The 16,409-nt window shown below is 48.8% G+C and overlaps 1 protein-coding gene across 1 annotated transcript; it reads right to left on the reverse strand.

Moving 5' to 3' along the window:
- Positions 1-1,878: 1,878 nt before the first annotated feature.
- WNT8B (Wnt family member 8B) lies at positions 1,879-14,621 on the reverse strand. The gene is made up of 6 exons (XM_074830805.1): positions 14,457-14,621; positions 8,078-8,111; positions 6,624-6,762; positions 5,093-5,218; positions 2,917-3,059; positions 1,879-2,501 (listed from the first exon to the last, which is right to left on the reverse strand). Exons 1-6 carry the CDS (start codon positions 14,513-14,515, stop codon positions 1,944-1,946), a joined length of 1,059 nt encoding a protein of 352 aa, XP_074686906.1. The 5' UTR covers positions 14,516-14,621; the 3' UTR covers positions 1,879-1,943.
- Positions 14,622-16,409: the final 1,788 nt, after the last annotated feature.

The raw sequence follows: 16,409 nt of genomic DNA on the forward strand, positions 1-16,409 counted from the left end.
GATGCAAAGGAGGCTGAAGGCAGGGTCACTGTATTAATAAGAACCTTTGCACAAACATCTGGTGGTTTGTGTGTGATGTGGAAGTGTTTCAGGTTTCCCTGAGAACAGGCCAAGACTGTTTCTTGGAGTTTTTGAAGGGTCATATTCTTGCTTGGTGAGACCCCAGCTTGTCCTAGGTCTAAATTCCCACTCCCAACAAAGTAGTCATAGGATGGAGTGGCTATTTGATAACTAAGAGATGCATACAGACTGATGAGTATCTTTAATGTATCATCTCTGAAGTGGGAAGCTGGGCCCTTGCCTGCCCCTCTCCCACCCCCTTTCCTTCTGGCAGCTGCATTGCAGTTGGACGCAAGTTCAAAGAGAGAGCAGGGCCTTTCCTCTCCTGGTAGGGGCCGAGGTTGAGGTGCGTGGAGGGAACTGGTCAGCTCTTCTTATGCATGACAGATAGGTAAGTGGCTGGTTTTAGTCTCTAGAACTGTAACTACATACATACACACACATGCCTGGATGGAAAAAACACCCAACTAGTTAGACACAACAGCATTTTGCAAGCACTTGGCTACTGATTTATTGCATTGGCTATTGGTTTACAAATATTGGCTACAAGACAGGTCTAATGGCCAGTAACAGCTCTGCTGGCTTCTCATCTGGCTAAAGGACACTTCAAACAGCAAAGTAGATGATAACCTCATAGAACAGGGGCAATCACTGTGATGATGCAGTGAGCTTCCCCAGGTCCTGCAGCTGGCAGCTTCTTCCCTCCCTACCCCAACCATGGCAAGGGAACAGAGATGCATCAACCAAATCATCCTGCTGCTTGCTTAGCCTATAGAATATATACAATAAGCGGTAGAGGAAAAACTGTTATGTATACATCACAGTAACTGTGCAATAAATTAAACTTCAAAGTGCTTCATTTTCCTATTTACAAGACCATTAAATAGTAACTGACATTATTTTCTCAGACTAGGAGGAAGTATTTAGTTAGTTAGCTGACAGGGTAAGAGTGCTTGGCAAATACACCAGGAGGTGGGGAACAGGCTCAGCTGGCAGCTCCTCTCTGGGAGAGATTTGGGAGGAAAGAGGGGCTGGAGACATATGAGGGCAACTTTATGGCATCAATCAAGGGCTTTGGCAGGGATGCTGGGGTGAAAAGGGAGACCAGGCCTGGAGGCTTAGGAGATACAGAGAAAGCGTCTAAAAAGCAAGTGATAGGACTCTTCTTTTGGACAGCTGTTTAATGGGCAGGTCAAGCAGCAGCTTCAGTCTTGCAACTGCTATCTCAAATGCAGAGTAAAGCACTGGAGATCTTAGCAAAGCAGTCAAAGGATGGGAATTGACACTGTGGGCCTTCTGAAGGCTGGTGTGCTGCAGGAAGGAATTGCACACATTTTCTATTCCTTCACAGTATAGGGCTTAATAAAAGGCAATTAAAACTTTATTTTAGTGCCTCTATTCTTTTAGGGTACTAGAAGCCTCTTTGTTTTAGGGATTACCACTCTGAGTTGCCCAGCTATGGTGGTGCCATCTCAGCTTCCTTTGCTTTCCTAAGTGTTGATCTCACTCAAAAGCCCAGAGCAGGTGCTTGTTTGGGGAACAGGCAACCTCAAAAAAGCAGGAGCCACCAAGACCACCTGTGTTTTCAGCGATAAAACCATAGTCATTGGATAGAGTGACCCTGCGTTGAAGGGACCAAATCTCACCTTGTTTTGTCAACGCTTGAGGGTCTACCCAGTCATCACTCACTGCACTAATGTGAAATGCCCTGCATGACCAAGGCCTAGGGCCTCATGCAAGCTCTTTTCCTTGCCCAAGCCCCAGTGAGGTGGGATTGGGAATGAGACAAAACTAAACCATAGGGAAATGGTGCTGGGGGCTGATGGGGAAGGCAGGAGAGGAGAGGAGAGGGGCAGACAGGACCATGGAGGAGCAGAGGCAAGTTAGAGCTTTCTCTTGAGCTTGCGGGTGGCCCCACCACCCCCACTCCGCTCCCGCTTCTCCTTGCGGACACAGAAGTACTTGGTGACCCTTTTGCGGCACTGCTCGCACCGCACGGCACAGCACCAGTGGAACTTGCAGTTGCAGCTGGACACCATCTCAGCTCGCCTCTCCTCCACTGCCAGCCCACAGTCCCCACACAGCCGCCGGCAGCTCCGCTTCTCCCACTTGCTGAGTGCCTTGCCCCTCTTCAGGCACTCCCTGCCCTCTGTGCCCAGCAGCCCCAGTGTCTTGTTCTCCAGGCAGTAGTCAGGAGAGTCTTCTAAATGGACCAGCTCCTTCTTGGAGATGGAGCTGAAGGTCTCGGCGATGGCGCCCCGGCTGGCAGCACTGTTCCCTGCCCCCTGCAGCAAGTCCACCTTCAGAGCTTTGTGGTACCTCTCCTTGAGGTAAGTGCCCACCTCCCGAAACTCAGGGAGCTGCAGCCAGCAGGTCTGGGTGGTGCAGCTCCCTGAAACGCCGTGGCATTTGCAAGTCCGCTTCATGGTCCCTTTCACAGCCTACACAGTGAGGAGAGAGAGGGGATTCAGGAAAAAGCCCAGAGGGGTCATTTCTGTGCTGCAGTGCATGGAGAAACATGGCTCCAGGCCTGTGGAGGGGTTTTCCATCGACCCTCCCTGTGCAGTAGTCCTGCCCAGGGCCTGTTGGCTTAAAGCTCGCAGATTTGCTTCTCCATGGTACTCCCCTACTTGAACTGGGAGAAAGAGGACAGCAGTAAGTCACTAACAATGTAAGCACGGAAGGTTTGCTACCTCAGAACAAACACAACCTATCACATCAGTACTGCTGCTGTCCCCTTCTAGTTTTTTCTTCCTGATCTGTGCTTTTAGCCACAGCAAGCTGTGACTCTCCACAGTGAATGGCCAGAGCCAACCTAGTATGTGCTGTCGCAGCTGGAGGGAGAGAGACACTCACCTTTCTACCCGCCTCGTTGTTGTGCAGGTTCATAGCAGCTCTGGCATCTTGTCCAGTCTCCAGGGCATCCACAAACTGCTTGGAAATGGCTTCCCCAAAGCCCACATTATCGCTGCAGCCTCCCCACAGCCATCCTTGCCCCCCTAGGAAAGGAGATGAGATATATGCTGTCAGGGAACCAGCCACTTGCCTGCCTGGCTTGTGGCTCTGGGGACAAGAAAGAGTCTCAGAAGTGATAGGAGGGAACGGAGGCTGTGGGGCGAATCCAGCCTTTCGCCTTGCAATACTCCATGATTCCCTCCCCTTGGGCTCATGCCATTTCTACTGAGGCCTGGATAGTAAGTGGCTCATGCAGGCCGCAAAGGGGTACGTCCTGTGTGACAAACCCAGGGATTTCCAGGCTTTCTATAGAGCAGGATTCAGAAACCGTTCATTATCATGCATTAGCAGCCATATAGATAAGGCTTTGGGTCTTTAAATCACCTTCCCTCAAACCCTGACTTGAACTGGTTTGCAGGGACAGCATCTTGCTAACATGGATTAGCGAACTGGTCAGAGGGAACAGGTTCCCCTCCACTGAGAAACAACCCAAGCCTGGCACACATGTAACAAGGAGACCCTCTTTCTGGTACACCCAGAATCCTGGGACGATGTTTGGCATCTCAGAAGGGTCTGGTTTTCCATTTACCGTAAAGAAACAAAGGAGTCAGCACAGAACTGGGAAAATGCACAGCAAGTTGTGGATGGTACTTTTCCTAACTGCATGGGAGCTCAACTGACTGGAAACATGTCATGTGGTTTGTTTCTTTTCCTCCTAGAGAAAAATGCCAAATTCTTTATGAAGTTTTGAAATGTGGAACATTCTGACCCCAACATGCCTTGGTGGTACATCTCGGGAGTTGTGTTTAATGGCCTTGTGCCTCTCTTGAAAGGCGTGGCCCTCGCCTGGACTCCCCCAGAGCATCGCAGTCCCCTCCCCCAGGGAAAAGCAGGGATGTCTCATGGGAGGTGGGGAATTGCAGCAGATGATGAAGTTCAAATCAAGAGCTGGGACTGAAGGGAGAATGGAAACCTTTTACCAACTTGGATTCAGCACAACAGCATTTAGAATTAAATCACACTGTTTTGGACAAGACCAAAAGTTTCCTTTGCCTTCCAAGGTTTTAAGTTCACAATGGAAAATTTTCATGAAAAACAGATACGTTTTGGGGAAAGGAAGTGTAGCATGACTAACTCATTTTTCCAGAGAAGACAAAATTTGGTGTGTCATTGCCCAAAAGTCTTGCTCTGCTAGATATGAGCTAACCCATGCCTTGGACACCTAAGAAGCAGGGGCTGTTTTAAAAACTATTAACCAATAAAGCAAATTAGTAAATACTGGACACACCAGAGGAGTCTGTCATAAACTGACACATACCATCTGTCCAGTGCAGCTGGGCAGGGAAGGGCTTTTAAAAGATTTTGATAATTTGAAATCTGACCTCTTTCCATTCAAAACAAAAGACCAAAATGTCAATGTTTTCTGTGAAAACTGAGTGGAGAGCTGTAGTGATGCAGCCTGGGGTTGCCCACCCAGAGGTGCTTAGCAGCTGTGGGCCTGGGTACCGCTGCGACAGGAATGGGGTGAAGGCTGTGTGCTGCCACAGCAGTTCTCCTGGTTTTGCTCTCATGTGCCTGCCACACTGACAAGTGCTGGAGGGGCCAATGAATGCCACCCTGCTTTCCCTCCTGGTAATTCTGATCTGGGGCCAGCCTCATCCTGTAGACCCTGGAAGCCCTGTAGTCCCTGATCAGCGCTGTTCTAACCAGACCTGTCATTTAGATGCATGGCATCAGATCTTCTTCCCTGCCTGTATGATACGGTCATTCCCTCCAGCAGCTTAAACAGAGTTGTTCTTGATTTGAACCAGGGAAACTGCAACCCCCTTCTACTTTCCTGCTCATTTAGAAAGATGGAAAACATCAAGGGCTCAGCCTCAGCTGGTGTAAATTGGAGGTGGCCCCATTAGCTTCCACAAAGCTGCTTTGGTTTGAGCCAGGCAAAGGTCTGCTCTGGCTATTATTTCCAGGTGTGAGGACTAGGAGTTGTTTCTGCAGGCCTCAGCAGAGGAGAGGAGAAGAGCTGTCTCCTGCTGTCTGGGACATGAGAGAGGGATGGCAGCTCATCTCTCCTTACCCAGCTGTCCGTTGCGGGAGTCGTCACAGCCACAGTTGTCAAAATCCCCCAGGCTGCAGTTCCGGGTCAGTGTGTACATGACGCCCGCAGAGCTGATGGCATGGACAAAAGCGGTTTCTCGGTTTGCTGTCACGTGGGAATAGAAGGAGAGTGGATGTGCTAAAGATTTCATGATGAGACCAGGGTTAGAAATTACTCCTGCCATGCAGGAGAGCGTGTAGGAAGAGATCTGCAATGGGCAAGGCTTTGTGGAGTGGAGAGGAGGCCCTACATGTCAGATTACCTTAGTTTTGGCTTGAACTGCAGAAAGACAGAAGCTCCAAAATACAACCCAGACTGACTTGTGCCATTTCCAAGGGTGTGGATGAATTTAGCACTTGGCTGTCCTTGTGGGAGCTCAGCAGTGGGGATATAGCACAGACAGTCAAATGTCCCCCATGTCTCACTAATACAACCCAGAGGGAAAAGGGCCCTCTCCAAGGATCAAAGAGCTCCTTCCCACAGCCCCCTCGAGCCTTATCTTCTGCTGGACACTGTCCAGGGCTCAGAGCAGTGACCATACCTACCCACCAGGATCAGTGTGGTGATCATCAGCTGACTCCACTGAGCCTTTGGCTTTCATTTAATACCAGCAAGGTCTGGATCTGAGCAGATAACCTTGATGGGAACAGTTCAGGGACCCGCTCCCAGTCCCAGAGTGTTACTGTGCTGCAATTGCCTCCTCGATGCCCCACTTTGAAACTTCTGTCCACCTCTCCTGGGGCCCTGGTCCCTCGTCTGCTGCCAGTCCCACCAGAGGCCTGAGGCTCTCCCTTCATACCCAGGTCCTGCCTGTGCAGGGCAGGTATGAGCTCAGCCCAGCATCATACATAGGTCTAGAGGGCCAGGTACATACTGAAACATTTCCTGGCACCTGCAAATGGGTAAGGAATGGGATACAGTGACAATGACCACAGGTCCACACCCTGCAGTGGCAAAGGTCATGGATGCTGGATTTCTGCCCAAGGTGACTCTGACATCTGGAAGCTGTGGGAAGACTTTTCTCCTGCCTCTTGGTCAGAGCACAGCCACTGATGAACTCTTTCCTGCTCCCTTTAGCCATATCCCTCTGCTTGCCACCCCAACACCCCATGCTGGTTCTCAGCCTCCCTGGGACACCCTGGTGTCAGACACGCTAGAAATGGTGTATCCAGCAGCCCATGCCACAGGCTGTGGTGGTGCATCCTTGTGGGGAGCCAGTTGTGTGAGGACTGGTGAGACACCCCTCTCCTGTGCAAGCTGGGGCTTGGTGGATCTGGAGGCGATGCTGGCATTGCGAGCCTGCCTTGTCTTGAAGCTAGATCCCAGCATGTGAATGGGAGCTGGTGAGTGAAGGGGACTCCTGGAAAGATCCCTCAGGGGCATTCCTGGGAGAGGCACATCCCAGGCAGGGATGGGGGAGAAAAGGAGGCACTTGGGAAGAGAGGAGAGCCCCACGGGCTCTAACCTGTAGTGAGGGCATCCCACTAGTGGTATCCAATACTTTCCTTACCGCTGCGCAGCCCACCATGGCTGGAGAGCTGCAGCGCCCTCTCGGGGCAGTTCCAGCGGTCCCAGGCAAACTGGAACTTGCACTCCTCGATGCCGCTCTGCGCCCCGGCTGCCACACTGCTGGAGTAGATGAGATAGGCCTAGGAGCAGAGCAGCGAGTCAGGAGTGGGGACAGTGTGTGCCCTGCTTCAGCTTCCCCAGCATTAATTTGCAAAACTGAGTCAGGATGAGTTGGCCAGCATGCAGGGATGGATAGGTGACAGGCTGGGAATGTCCCCAGGCTACTCCCAGGGTCCAGGGGAGTCACTCAGCAGCTCTAGTTTCCATCCCAGACAGTGCAAAGCTGGTGTAGCCCCAGCTGCTTCCCACACAGCAGTGGGGCTGTTGCAGGTGTAGCTTTCCTGCCCTGCACTGCATAATGTGGGTCCTGCTGCTCTGGGGTCTAGATGGATGAAGATGCACAGTGCAAAACACCAGGAAGAACATGGCCCCAGGCTCCCCAGGAGGCTGGCATTCAACTGAAAATAACTTGCATGCTATCTTACAGAGACAAGATGTACAGAGCTGAGGAAGTGCCTCAGCCCTGGCTCCCCTGGGGAGCGGAGCTCATCACCAGCAGCAGCAAATGCATTTTCTGCTGTGCTGGGTCAGAGCCTGAGCCTCCCAGGGGGAGAAGGCTGAGCTGTTGGCTGTTAGCCACATTAGGAGATGTGCCAGCCAGCCTCTGCAATAGGGAACCCCTTATCTCTCCATCATGAGAGGAGGAAGACCCTTCTTCTCAGAGACCAGGGAGGACCAGGGAGCTCCAGGCCAACAGGTGCCTCAGCCTGCCTCCTCCTTCACTGTGGCCCCAGGGGGACAGCCAGGGCTTTGGGGGAAGGTTGCTTCACCATAGTATTGAGAGATGTAGCAATAGCTAGATGGGCTTGGAGGTGTTCCTGGGGAATAGCCAGAACAAAAATTGGGTGAATTTTACAGCTGATCCTGGCTAGGGAAAAAAACCTCAGAAGGAGGGACATAAGCAGACAGGGGGTCAAAAATATGGAACAAGGTCCCGACAATTCCAGTTGTACTCATCAGGGAAGTATGTTTTGCAAAGCCTACAGAAAGTACCTTTCTAGCTCAATGAATGTAAGTCCCAACGCTAACCTGATCATGAGGAAGAAATAGATCACAGGTGAGAGCCTCAGCTGGTGCCAATAGACAAATCTCCAAAATCCGGCCTCAACCAGCTTAAAAGGATCCCAGGACAACTTTGTTCAGGGCTGACACAGCCTAAGGGATTGCAGTTTATAGCAGGTCATTCCTGGCCCTTCTGTGCCTTGCTGCTGGAAACCTGAGGGTGAGGGGAGCTCTGGCTAAGGCTGGATGTAGAGGAGTAGGAAGGAGGAGCTGCTCCCTCCCCTCCCTGGGTTTAGTGGAATCAGGGACAGAGATCAAAGAGATTTCTCTTACCTTGGGGCCCGTCATCAGGAAATTATTCACTGACCTGGAAGACAGAGACAGTGTCAGCAGGGAGGGGGTGATGGTGGAGGGGCCTAGGGAATGCCTGGCATCCCAGGGCTCTCCTCTCTCCCCCTGCAGCCTGCCTGTCTCCTGGCTGCAGGCACCTTTGGTCTCTTCTTCTGTCTCCCTTTGCTGCTTCCTGTGAGCCAGGATGATGCCTTCTTCTTCCCCCCACCCTGCTCCCCCAACCAGGCTGTTCTGGGCTGCAGACCCCTCACAGCTCCCTCCTTTTGCTTTCCTCTGCAGAGCTACCCTTCATACCAATTGTCCCATTTTTTTAGTGCTTTCCTGTTCCCCCAGCCTTGCTTTTTTACCTTACCAAACTGCTGCTCAGTTTAACTCAGGGTAGTGTTGCCCCCAGCCCCAGGAGCTGGACCATGTGCCAGCACCACTCTCCCTGTGGGACCATGCCGAGGGAAGGAAGTCACAATACTGCTCCTTCACAGTGTGTGTCCTGGCATCATCCCCCCAGATCACAGCCCCTTGTTTTCCTGTGGTGCCAGCTCTGGCTGCTCACGCCCTCCTCTTGGTCACATTATGGTGATGGCTGAGCACAAACACACTTTTCCTCCCCATCCTGCTGGGCACTGCACGGGGTGGGGGTATGGAGAGGGGGTGGTCCCAGCAAAAATTTAACTTTCTGGTGTTCCCACTGAAGGTGTGAAGGGATTATCTCCAAGGGCCACAAGGTCTCCATGACTCTCCCCAGGGGCTTGCAGAGCAGAGCCAACACTGGCCAGTCTGACTCTCTTTCTCCAGCAACAAAGACGGTTTCAGTGCAAATGGTCAGTCAGCGCTAAGGACTCCATATGGTGCAGTTGCCACCATTAGGAATCTGGAGTGAATCCAGCTTAGATGTGTCACGGCAGAGAGGACTGAGGCTTTAAAAAGGCCCAAGAGCCAACCCCAAATATCCCTAGCCAGAAATGAAGCAAGAAAAGGAGGTTTCTCCTACAAACACCTCATTCCAGTCTCTCCAGGTTTGCAAAATTACCCTCATCGCTATTTCTGGTGAGCCTCTGGAGCATCTCCCCTGTGGGCACCCTAGCACTCCAGAGGGATGGGTGTCTGCTCTTACCCCAGGGAAGGCCAGAGAGGTGGCATGAGTGGTTTGAGACCTTGCAGTGAGTGAGTGATAAGAAAAAAGCTAGAGTATGCACCAAGAGAAACTGGGCTCTTCAGCTTCTTCTTGAGATGATGTTCTCCTTCAAATGCTGGATGTTTCCCAGTGCAGGATGCCTCTCCTTTTGAGCTAGCCCTCACAGAGCATTAACCCATCTCTGTCCCTTCAGCAGAGCAGCATGCTCTACTCTGCAGTTGGGCTACCTGGCATGCAGTGATGCTTACTGCTTTTCTAGCTCCTCTCCACTCCCTGAAAATCCCAGTAGCTGGGCAGACCACGGCTGGATGCAGGGGAGGAAGGCCTGAGTTAGGGTATGGTTTTTCTTCCTTGTGTGTTTTCAAGCGATGCTGTCTGGAGCCACAGGTATCCCTGGTAAGGGGGAGAAATGCACTGTCCTGTTGTGCTACAAATCCAGCACGGAGAGTGCAGGGGCATCCCAGGGTGGGCTTGAATGCAGGCAGAAGCAGGCACTGCCATCCCAAGCCAGGGGACAAAGTGTAGCCATGTTGTAGCCCTGCCATGGACTTGGGAGCAGACAGGGTGGCATGACTGGTGCCCAGACATCAGTCACCAGATATTTAGAAAGGATGTTTCCCTGCCCTGGAAAACTGCTCCTGCGGTCAGCAAGACTGTTTCACCTCCACTAGAAGTGTCCTCATGGAGACCCTCTCCAAGGTACACCACAAAAAGGAGCTCTTGTTATTTTAGCTTGGTCAAAATCACAAGAGACTTGATCTTCACTATTACAGTTTAGAAAGAGAGAACTAGTGTGCAAAGTTTCATTCTGGCAAGCCTAATTGTTTTTTGTTGGGTTTGTTGGTCTTGGGTTTTTTTTTTTTGTGGAAATGTGTCCATATTGATGAAGCTTGCTTTGGGAAAGATTCCCCTGGGTCAAAACAAGAGGGAGAGGGCTGTGCCAGGGCACTGTGAGAGCAGGAGATCCTTTCCCTTTGTTCCAGGCCTGGGATTCAGACACGTCTGCGCTCCAGCCCCCATGGGTACTTTAGCACAAAGTCGATGGCTGTTTTGCAGAGGAATTTTCCTTTGGGAGCTGCTTCTGCATTGTACAGCTAATTAAATATTTCCTGGGACTTGGAGAGACGGCATCTGTAGCCGGGTGATTAGAGCATCGGGTGACCTGAATCACACAGGGCCATGAACCTGGGGCTATTCAGACTGTGTAAGCTCCATGGGTCCCAATCCTAACGCAAGTGGATAGCAGCACGAACAAGTCATTTTTCCATCTGGTTTCCCTCCTGTCCTTTGCCTTGACCTTAAGCGCTTTGCTATGGGGACCACACTCAGGATGGCGTCGGTGTGAATCTGAGCCCCTGGTAGCAGCTGTGAGAAAACCGTGGTAAAATGCCCCTGCATAGGCAAGATCTAGAGAACTGCAAGTCCTCTCTTATCCTGCTTTTGTGGCCAAAAAGAGAGATACATCCCATCTGCATTCCTTCCCACCTAGGTAGGAAAAGCCAAATTCACAGTGTGCAAGAAGGATTTGCTTCAAACCCTTGATGGCCTCATCTTGGATTAGGAACATCTGAGCTGTTGCAAGGGTAGCTTTAGGAGGAGGATAGTAATCCACAAGTTCAGAGTTTACAACAAACCAGCCTGTTAGCAGGTGTCAATTGACATAACTGCATTGAAGCAGAGGATCTGTTCCTCCTGGGATAAACCTCAAGGTTCACAAAAAGGCCAAGTTCAGGATATGCCAATTCACCATCTGCAGCTGAGCAAATGGTACAGTAGCAATTTCCCAGCAGGATATTCTAAACATTTTTATTAAGTCAGAGAGACAGAAGGCATTTTTCCTGAGCTCTCTGATCAACAGGGAGGCACGCTGCTGGGCGGGTTTGTAGGACTTAGACAAGTAAAGGATTCATTTAGACTGGTACACTTGACACCCCCCCCCCCACATTTAACTCTTGCAGCTGTAAGTGGATTCAGGAGGAGGGGAGATGGGACTGTTGTATGTCTGGAGGATAGCTGAAATTTTTCTTAGGCTGAGAGGGAAGGAAAGATAGTAGAGACAAAATCTGTGCGCTTTGTCTTTGCTCGTATCATCTAGCTAAGAATAATGCATCTCTATTCTGGATATAGTCTCAGGCAAGGGCAGAAGGTAAATTAAGCCATTTGCTCCATGGATGTAGTCCAATATTGACAATGCCACTAGAGTCATCTCTGTGCTGCAAATAGGAATCACTATGAAAATTCATCTCTCTTTATTTTTGTCTCTGTAGTTTGATTTTTTAAAATTTATTTATTTCTACTAGTTTTCCATACCACTGTAAAGGAAAGCAGAATGTAATTCTAAACTAACTAGCTAGCTGCATCTACAATGGGTGTAAACCAGCCCAATTTCCATGGCTTCGGTATCACCACACTGATTTAAAGCATTTTGAAATCACATACATGAAACAAAACGCTTGAAATTATTTCTCTTCTTCAAGAAAGCTTACAGGGTTTCTAGCTATCTAAACCCCTTTCCCTCCACCTTCAAACTCCAGGACAGCAATATATGGACTGAAGCGGAGCAGAGACAGACCTCAACAGGTAGAGAGAGGAGTACCACTGAGTTCTTCAGCCCCCTCCCCAGCCCATGCAGGGCCCTGGGCAGGGCACGCTGCTTCCCTCACTGCAACTCTATGCATCCACATAAAAAGCAAATCTAGGGCAAGTATTTTTTATTGCGTCCAATACTAGAAAATTATCTCAAAGCTAATGCATATCTATAGCAGGAGTTCTCTGTCATAGTTTTATTTAACCGGAAATCAAATAATGCTGCCAAGCAGCTGTCCCGTTATATCTTACAGTTATCAAATTCTAATAAGCCTCTGATAATTTCTGCTCAGATACAAACTTTAACCAATAGCAGTATGCCACTCCTCAGTTTAATATGCTCCAAGAGCCTTATCAAATCTCCCATTAAAGTATTTGTTTGATACCTATCACCCAGTGATGCTACTGTGCTGCTGGTTCTGCTCTTTAGAAAATTATAAAGCTGTATTAAGATCTTTACTGTCATTGTTGTAAAGACAGAAAATGAATACAATTTCACTTTGGATCTGAGTTTTGTTCTCAAGCACAAACTCCCCCAAGTTATTAGAAAACCAGTGACACTGAAAAGTAAAGGCAATCCTACAGCTGAAGTGAAAAAAAAATTAGAAACAAGCTGCTGCCTTAGAGATTGTTACATTATTCCCACAGGATAGGAAACCGGGAGGCAACTCATTAACATCTGGAGCTAATTTTTTTTTTCTTCATTTCTCTCTATTTTCTTATATTTATTTGTTTTTTAGTTCCTAAAGGCAACTCTGACATTTTGCTCATCTAGAAACATGCTGACCATTCAACCTAGCTGACATGGCCCAATCTAATCCACACTCAGAGAAGGGAAGTGGCCACATATATATAAAAAAAACATATTATTGAACTATATTGCTTCCTGCTGCCAATTCTCATGATTAAATCACAGGGAAAAAGAATCTTGTTGTGTCTTAAACTGTTGGATCAGATAAAGAAGACCAGCAAAAATTGCAAGCAGGATTACTGTATGATTAAAGAAGACCAGCAAAAATTGCAAGCAGGATTATTGTATGATTCCCACGAACCTTGTTTTTTTCTCCTCAAGAGTTAAGGGACAGGGTCTGTAATACGATCGTTTCAAATAAAGTCTGCAATTTTCCTTTCTCTCAGGAAATCATGACCTATGAGCAACGTGCGAAGAGAAGCAGGGCTATCTTTAACTTTTCTCTTAGACAAAAACTTCTGAAAGGCAGACAGGGAGTTTAGACATCCAGCTTCCATTGAAAATGCCTAGGATTTCTGTATGCTCTGTGTGCTCTGAAATTTCTCCCCTTTGAACTGTTTCTTTTAAATGTTGAATTTTTTAAATCTTTTAATGTATTCTAAACCTGTTTATATCGAGGAAAACAAGAGACATACACAGGAAGAGCAGAAAAATAAAACCAAAATCAGTATGAGTTCTTGCCTAGCCTCTCTGCATAACATACATATTCCCCTTATTCCAGAAGGGAGATTTATCTTGAGATTGCTACTGTATAACATTCAGACATCTACAAATTGTTGCACGTTCATTTAATCAGGGGAGCAGAAAATCTCTGAGAGAACATAAATTTAAATCCCAGCCTTACAGGAATGAGTTCCCATTTACTCTTGAGTTTCTATAATTTTGGTTTCTCCATCCATGGTAATAATCCTAGAGATCTGCTATGGGGGAGGCAGGGGATTTTAGTAATTGAACGGGAAAAGACTTTCGTTGCTGTTAGAGATAGTCTGTAACCCACTAAGCAGATTCCCCAGGGCATCACAGAAATGGAGAATAAAGTTTGGGTGCTCAGTAAAAACCACATAGGAAAAAATACCTACAGAGCCAGGTCATTTGAGTCCATCTCCATTTGGGCATGGGATAGATATACTCTGCAAGGAATGATACAAGGTTTGATGCAAGTGTAATCTCTTTCTGTTCACCCTTATAAAACATTTCTGGAAATAAATGTAAAACCACCCTTAGGCCCGCAGGAGATGACCACAGATTTGTGCATGGGGGAACTGGTCTGACAGGACCCAGGTGGTTGGGAACCAAGCCGTAGCAATCTCCGTACCAAAAGCTTCTCCCCAGGAAATCCGAATAGATGAATTTCAGACATGTGTAATCCTGACCCTGTGCCTGTCAAGGAGCCCAGGTCTCAGGCTGCTCATCCGGAGTGACGCTCCTGTCGCCCTAACTCACCCCTGCTGGCTCTGAGCTCTTAATCAGGGACCGTCTTCTTCGGGGAGCACAGGAGAAGCCCCACTTGGTTTGATTAAGACAAGAAACAAGATGACTGTGAGCGTTTGGTAAAACAGAAATCCCTGGCTCTCCCATTGGGTTATCTTTGCAGTTAGAAGTGAGGGGCTAGATCCTCTGCATCCACTCTCCTCTCCTCTATTTTACCCCAGGTCAGGATTTGGCCCATATAGTTATCGTTAGGAGGCACAGGGAAAAAAGGGGACTTTCTTAGATCTAACCTCTCTGCCAGTGAGTGTGTTGGGACTTAGTTAAATATCTGGTCCCATTAAAGACCAGAACTGAGCTAAGTGGGAAAGAGGGGTCATTTAGGAAGGTGAAGAGGAATTTCCTTAGGGTGTCCGGAAAGAGCACCTGCCTGTGACACAGACTGAGGTGTTCTCGATACTCACCAGGCACAGCAGGATTGGAAGAAGGGAGTGAGGAAGAAGATGCCCAGATAAGGGTCCATGTGAAATACAAAGTCCAAATAAAGAGGGAGAAGGGAGATCCTAAAAAAACCCTGAATATCACCACCACCAGAGAAAATTAGAAAAAAAAAAAAAAAGAAAAAAAGAAAAAAGAAACACAACAAAATTAGGGAAGGGATGGAGTTATTTTCCACCCGGCTGTCCTGGTGTGATGAAGAGGCATATGCCCCCTGAATCCCAACTTCTGCAAAGGGTAACCAATCCTAAAGTAAGAGCTAAAAGGGGTTGGTGAAATGGAGCCGCAGAACTTCCTAAGAAGAGATTATCTACTTAATTAAAGATTTTTTTTTTCCCTAAGTCCTTCAGCCAATCAGGACTCAAGTGCCAGAGAGAGATTGAACTGATGAAAAGAACACCCCAGGTTCCTCGAAGACAAATGCACCACGAAAGGGATAAGAGGGAGGGAAAAGGGGAAAACAAAATAAAAGAAAGAGAAAGAGAGAGAGAGGGATAAAGAAAGAGACAGCAAATCCCTTAAAGTAATCACTAGATTCAATCTCCACCAGCACTGCCCTGCTTCTCCATCCCCTGCAAAGGCAACTGGAAGGGCTGCTTTTGGTGTGCCCTTGCCTCCTCCTGCCTTGGATTGGAGACAGCACTGGAGCCGGGGTGGGCTGGGTGCTCTGGGATGGGGGGGCTTAGGTTCAGGCCACCCATGCCCACTGCTTGGAGGCTATGCAGCACACTTCAGGGAGAAGGCTGGGTAACAGATACATGAACAGCATTTTTGCCTCAGTCTCCCCCAGGAGTTTAAGGAGAATCAGGGTCAGTTCCTACCTCTGTCTCCTCCTCCTTCATCACAGTGACCTGCTCTTTCTTCCCATCTCCTGTTTGCAACATGCTACTCTCACCTCAGGAGAATAACCCTTCCTGTTCCCCCTTAATTTTTCATTTTTGGGCTTTCCTACAAAGTCCATGGGAGGGGGTCTTTGGTTTGGGAGGTCAGTGGTCTCTCAGTGATGGCTTATTCCAGGCCAAGAGCTGCTGGAACTACTTAGAAGTACATTCAGCCTGTGCTTCCTGGCCACATGGGATAATCCCAGCTACTGTCACACTGCCCACCACAGCCACTCTGACCAGCAAAACCTGACCTTTTGACAGCTGTCCCAGAGACATAGGAGCATCTTCTCCACACTGCACAGCTGATTTTCATGCTGTGGATGTAATCAGCTAAAATGTGGGCTGAGACCAGTCAAACTCATTTCACCTGGGGTGCAGCTGTCAGGCAAAAGGGCTGGACCAGGGCAAGATCTGAAGAGGAGCAAGACCCCACGGTTGAGCCATCAGGTAGGACTGGCTGGAGGCTGAGCTTTGCTTGGGGCCACCTCAGGCAGACAAAAGTCCCTCCCAGGTCGTGCAGTCTCGGGAAGCAAAACCTGCCCAGCAGAGATTTGCCCTCAGCCAGACTTTGGCCATCACACACTGAGATTGGCTCTGCCCAAGCCAGGGAGCTCCGGCCAGGCACAAGCTGGGCACAGCACGCAGGGCACCACTGACAAAATGCCACCTTTGCCCAGGGTGCTGCCCACCCAGCCAGTGGGGCCCTTGCCCCAGGAGGTGGCTGGGCAATTTGCAAGCACCTAGGTGAGGAGAAAATGCAGCTGCCAGCAACTGATCCCAGGGCCAGCTGTGCCTCCCAGCTGCATCCTATTACAGCAAGGCTGACGGTATTTGCACTAATTAAAGCCCCAGCTCCTGGAGCATTTTAAAAACTAAGGGCTTATATACACTAAGAAAAAGCTTGAAAATTTATCTAGTAGAAAAGAAAACCCCAGAAACCGAAAGGTGAGGGAAATAAGGCCTTTATTTATTTTTTTAATTTTTATTGCTTGTTATATTGAAACAGAATTTCAATGCTGTGATATTTAGCACAGT

The sequence above is a fragment of the Strix aluco genome, chromosome 7 (genome assembly GCF_031877795.1).
Source record: "Strix aluco isolate bStrAlu1 chromosome 7, bStrAlu1.hap1, whole genome shotgun sequence".
In the NCBI taxonomy this organism is placed as follows: Eukaryota; Metazoa; Chordata; class Aves; order Strigiformes; family Strigidae; genus Strix; species Strix aluco.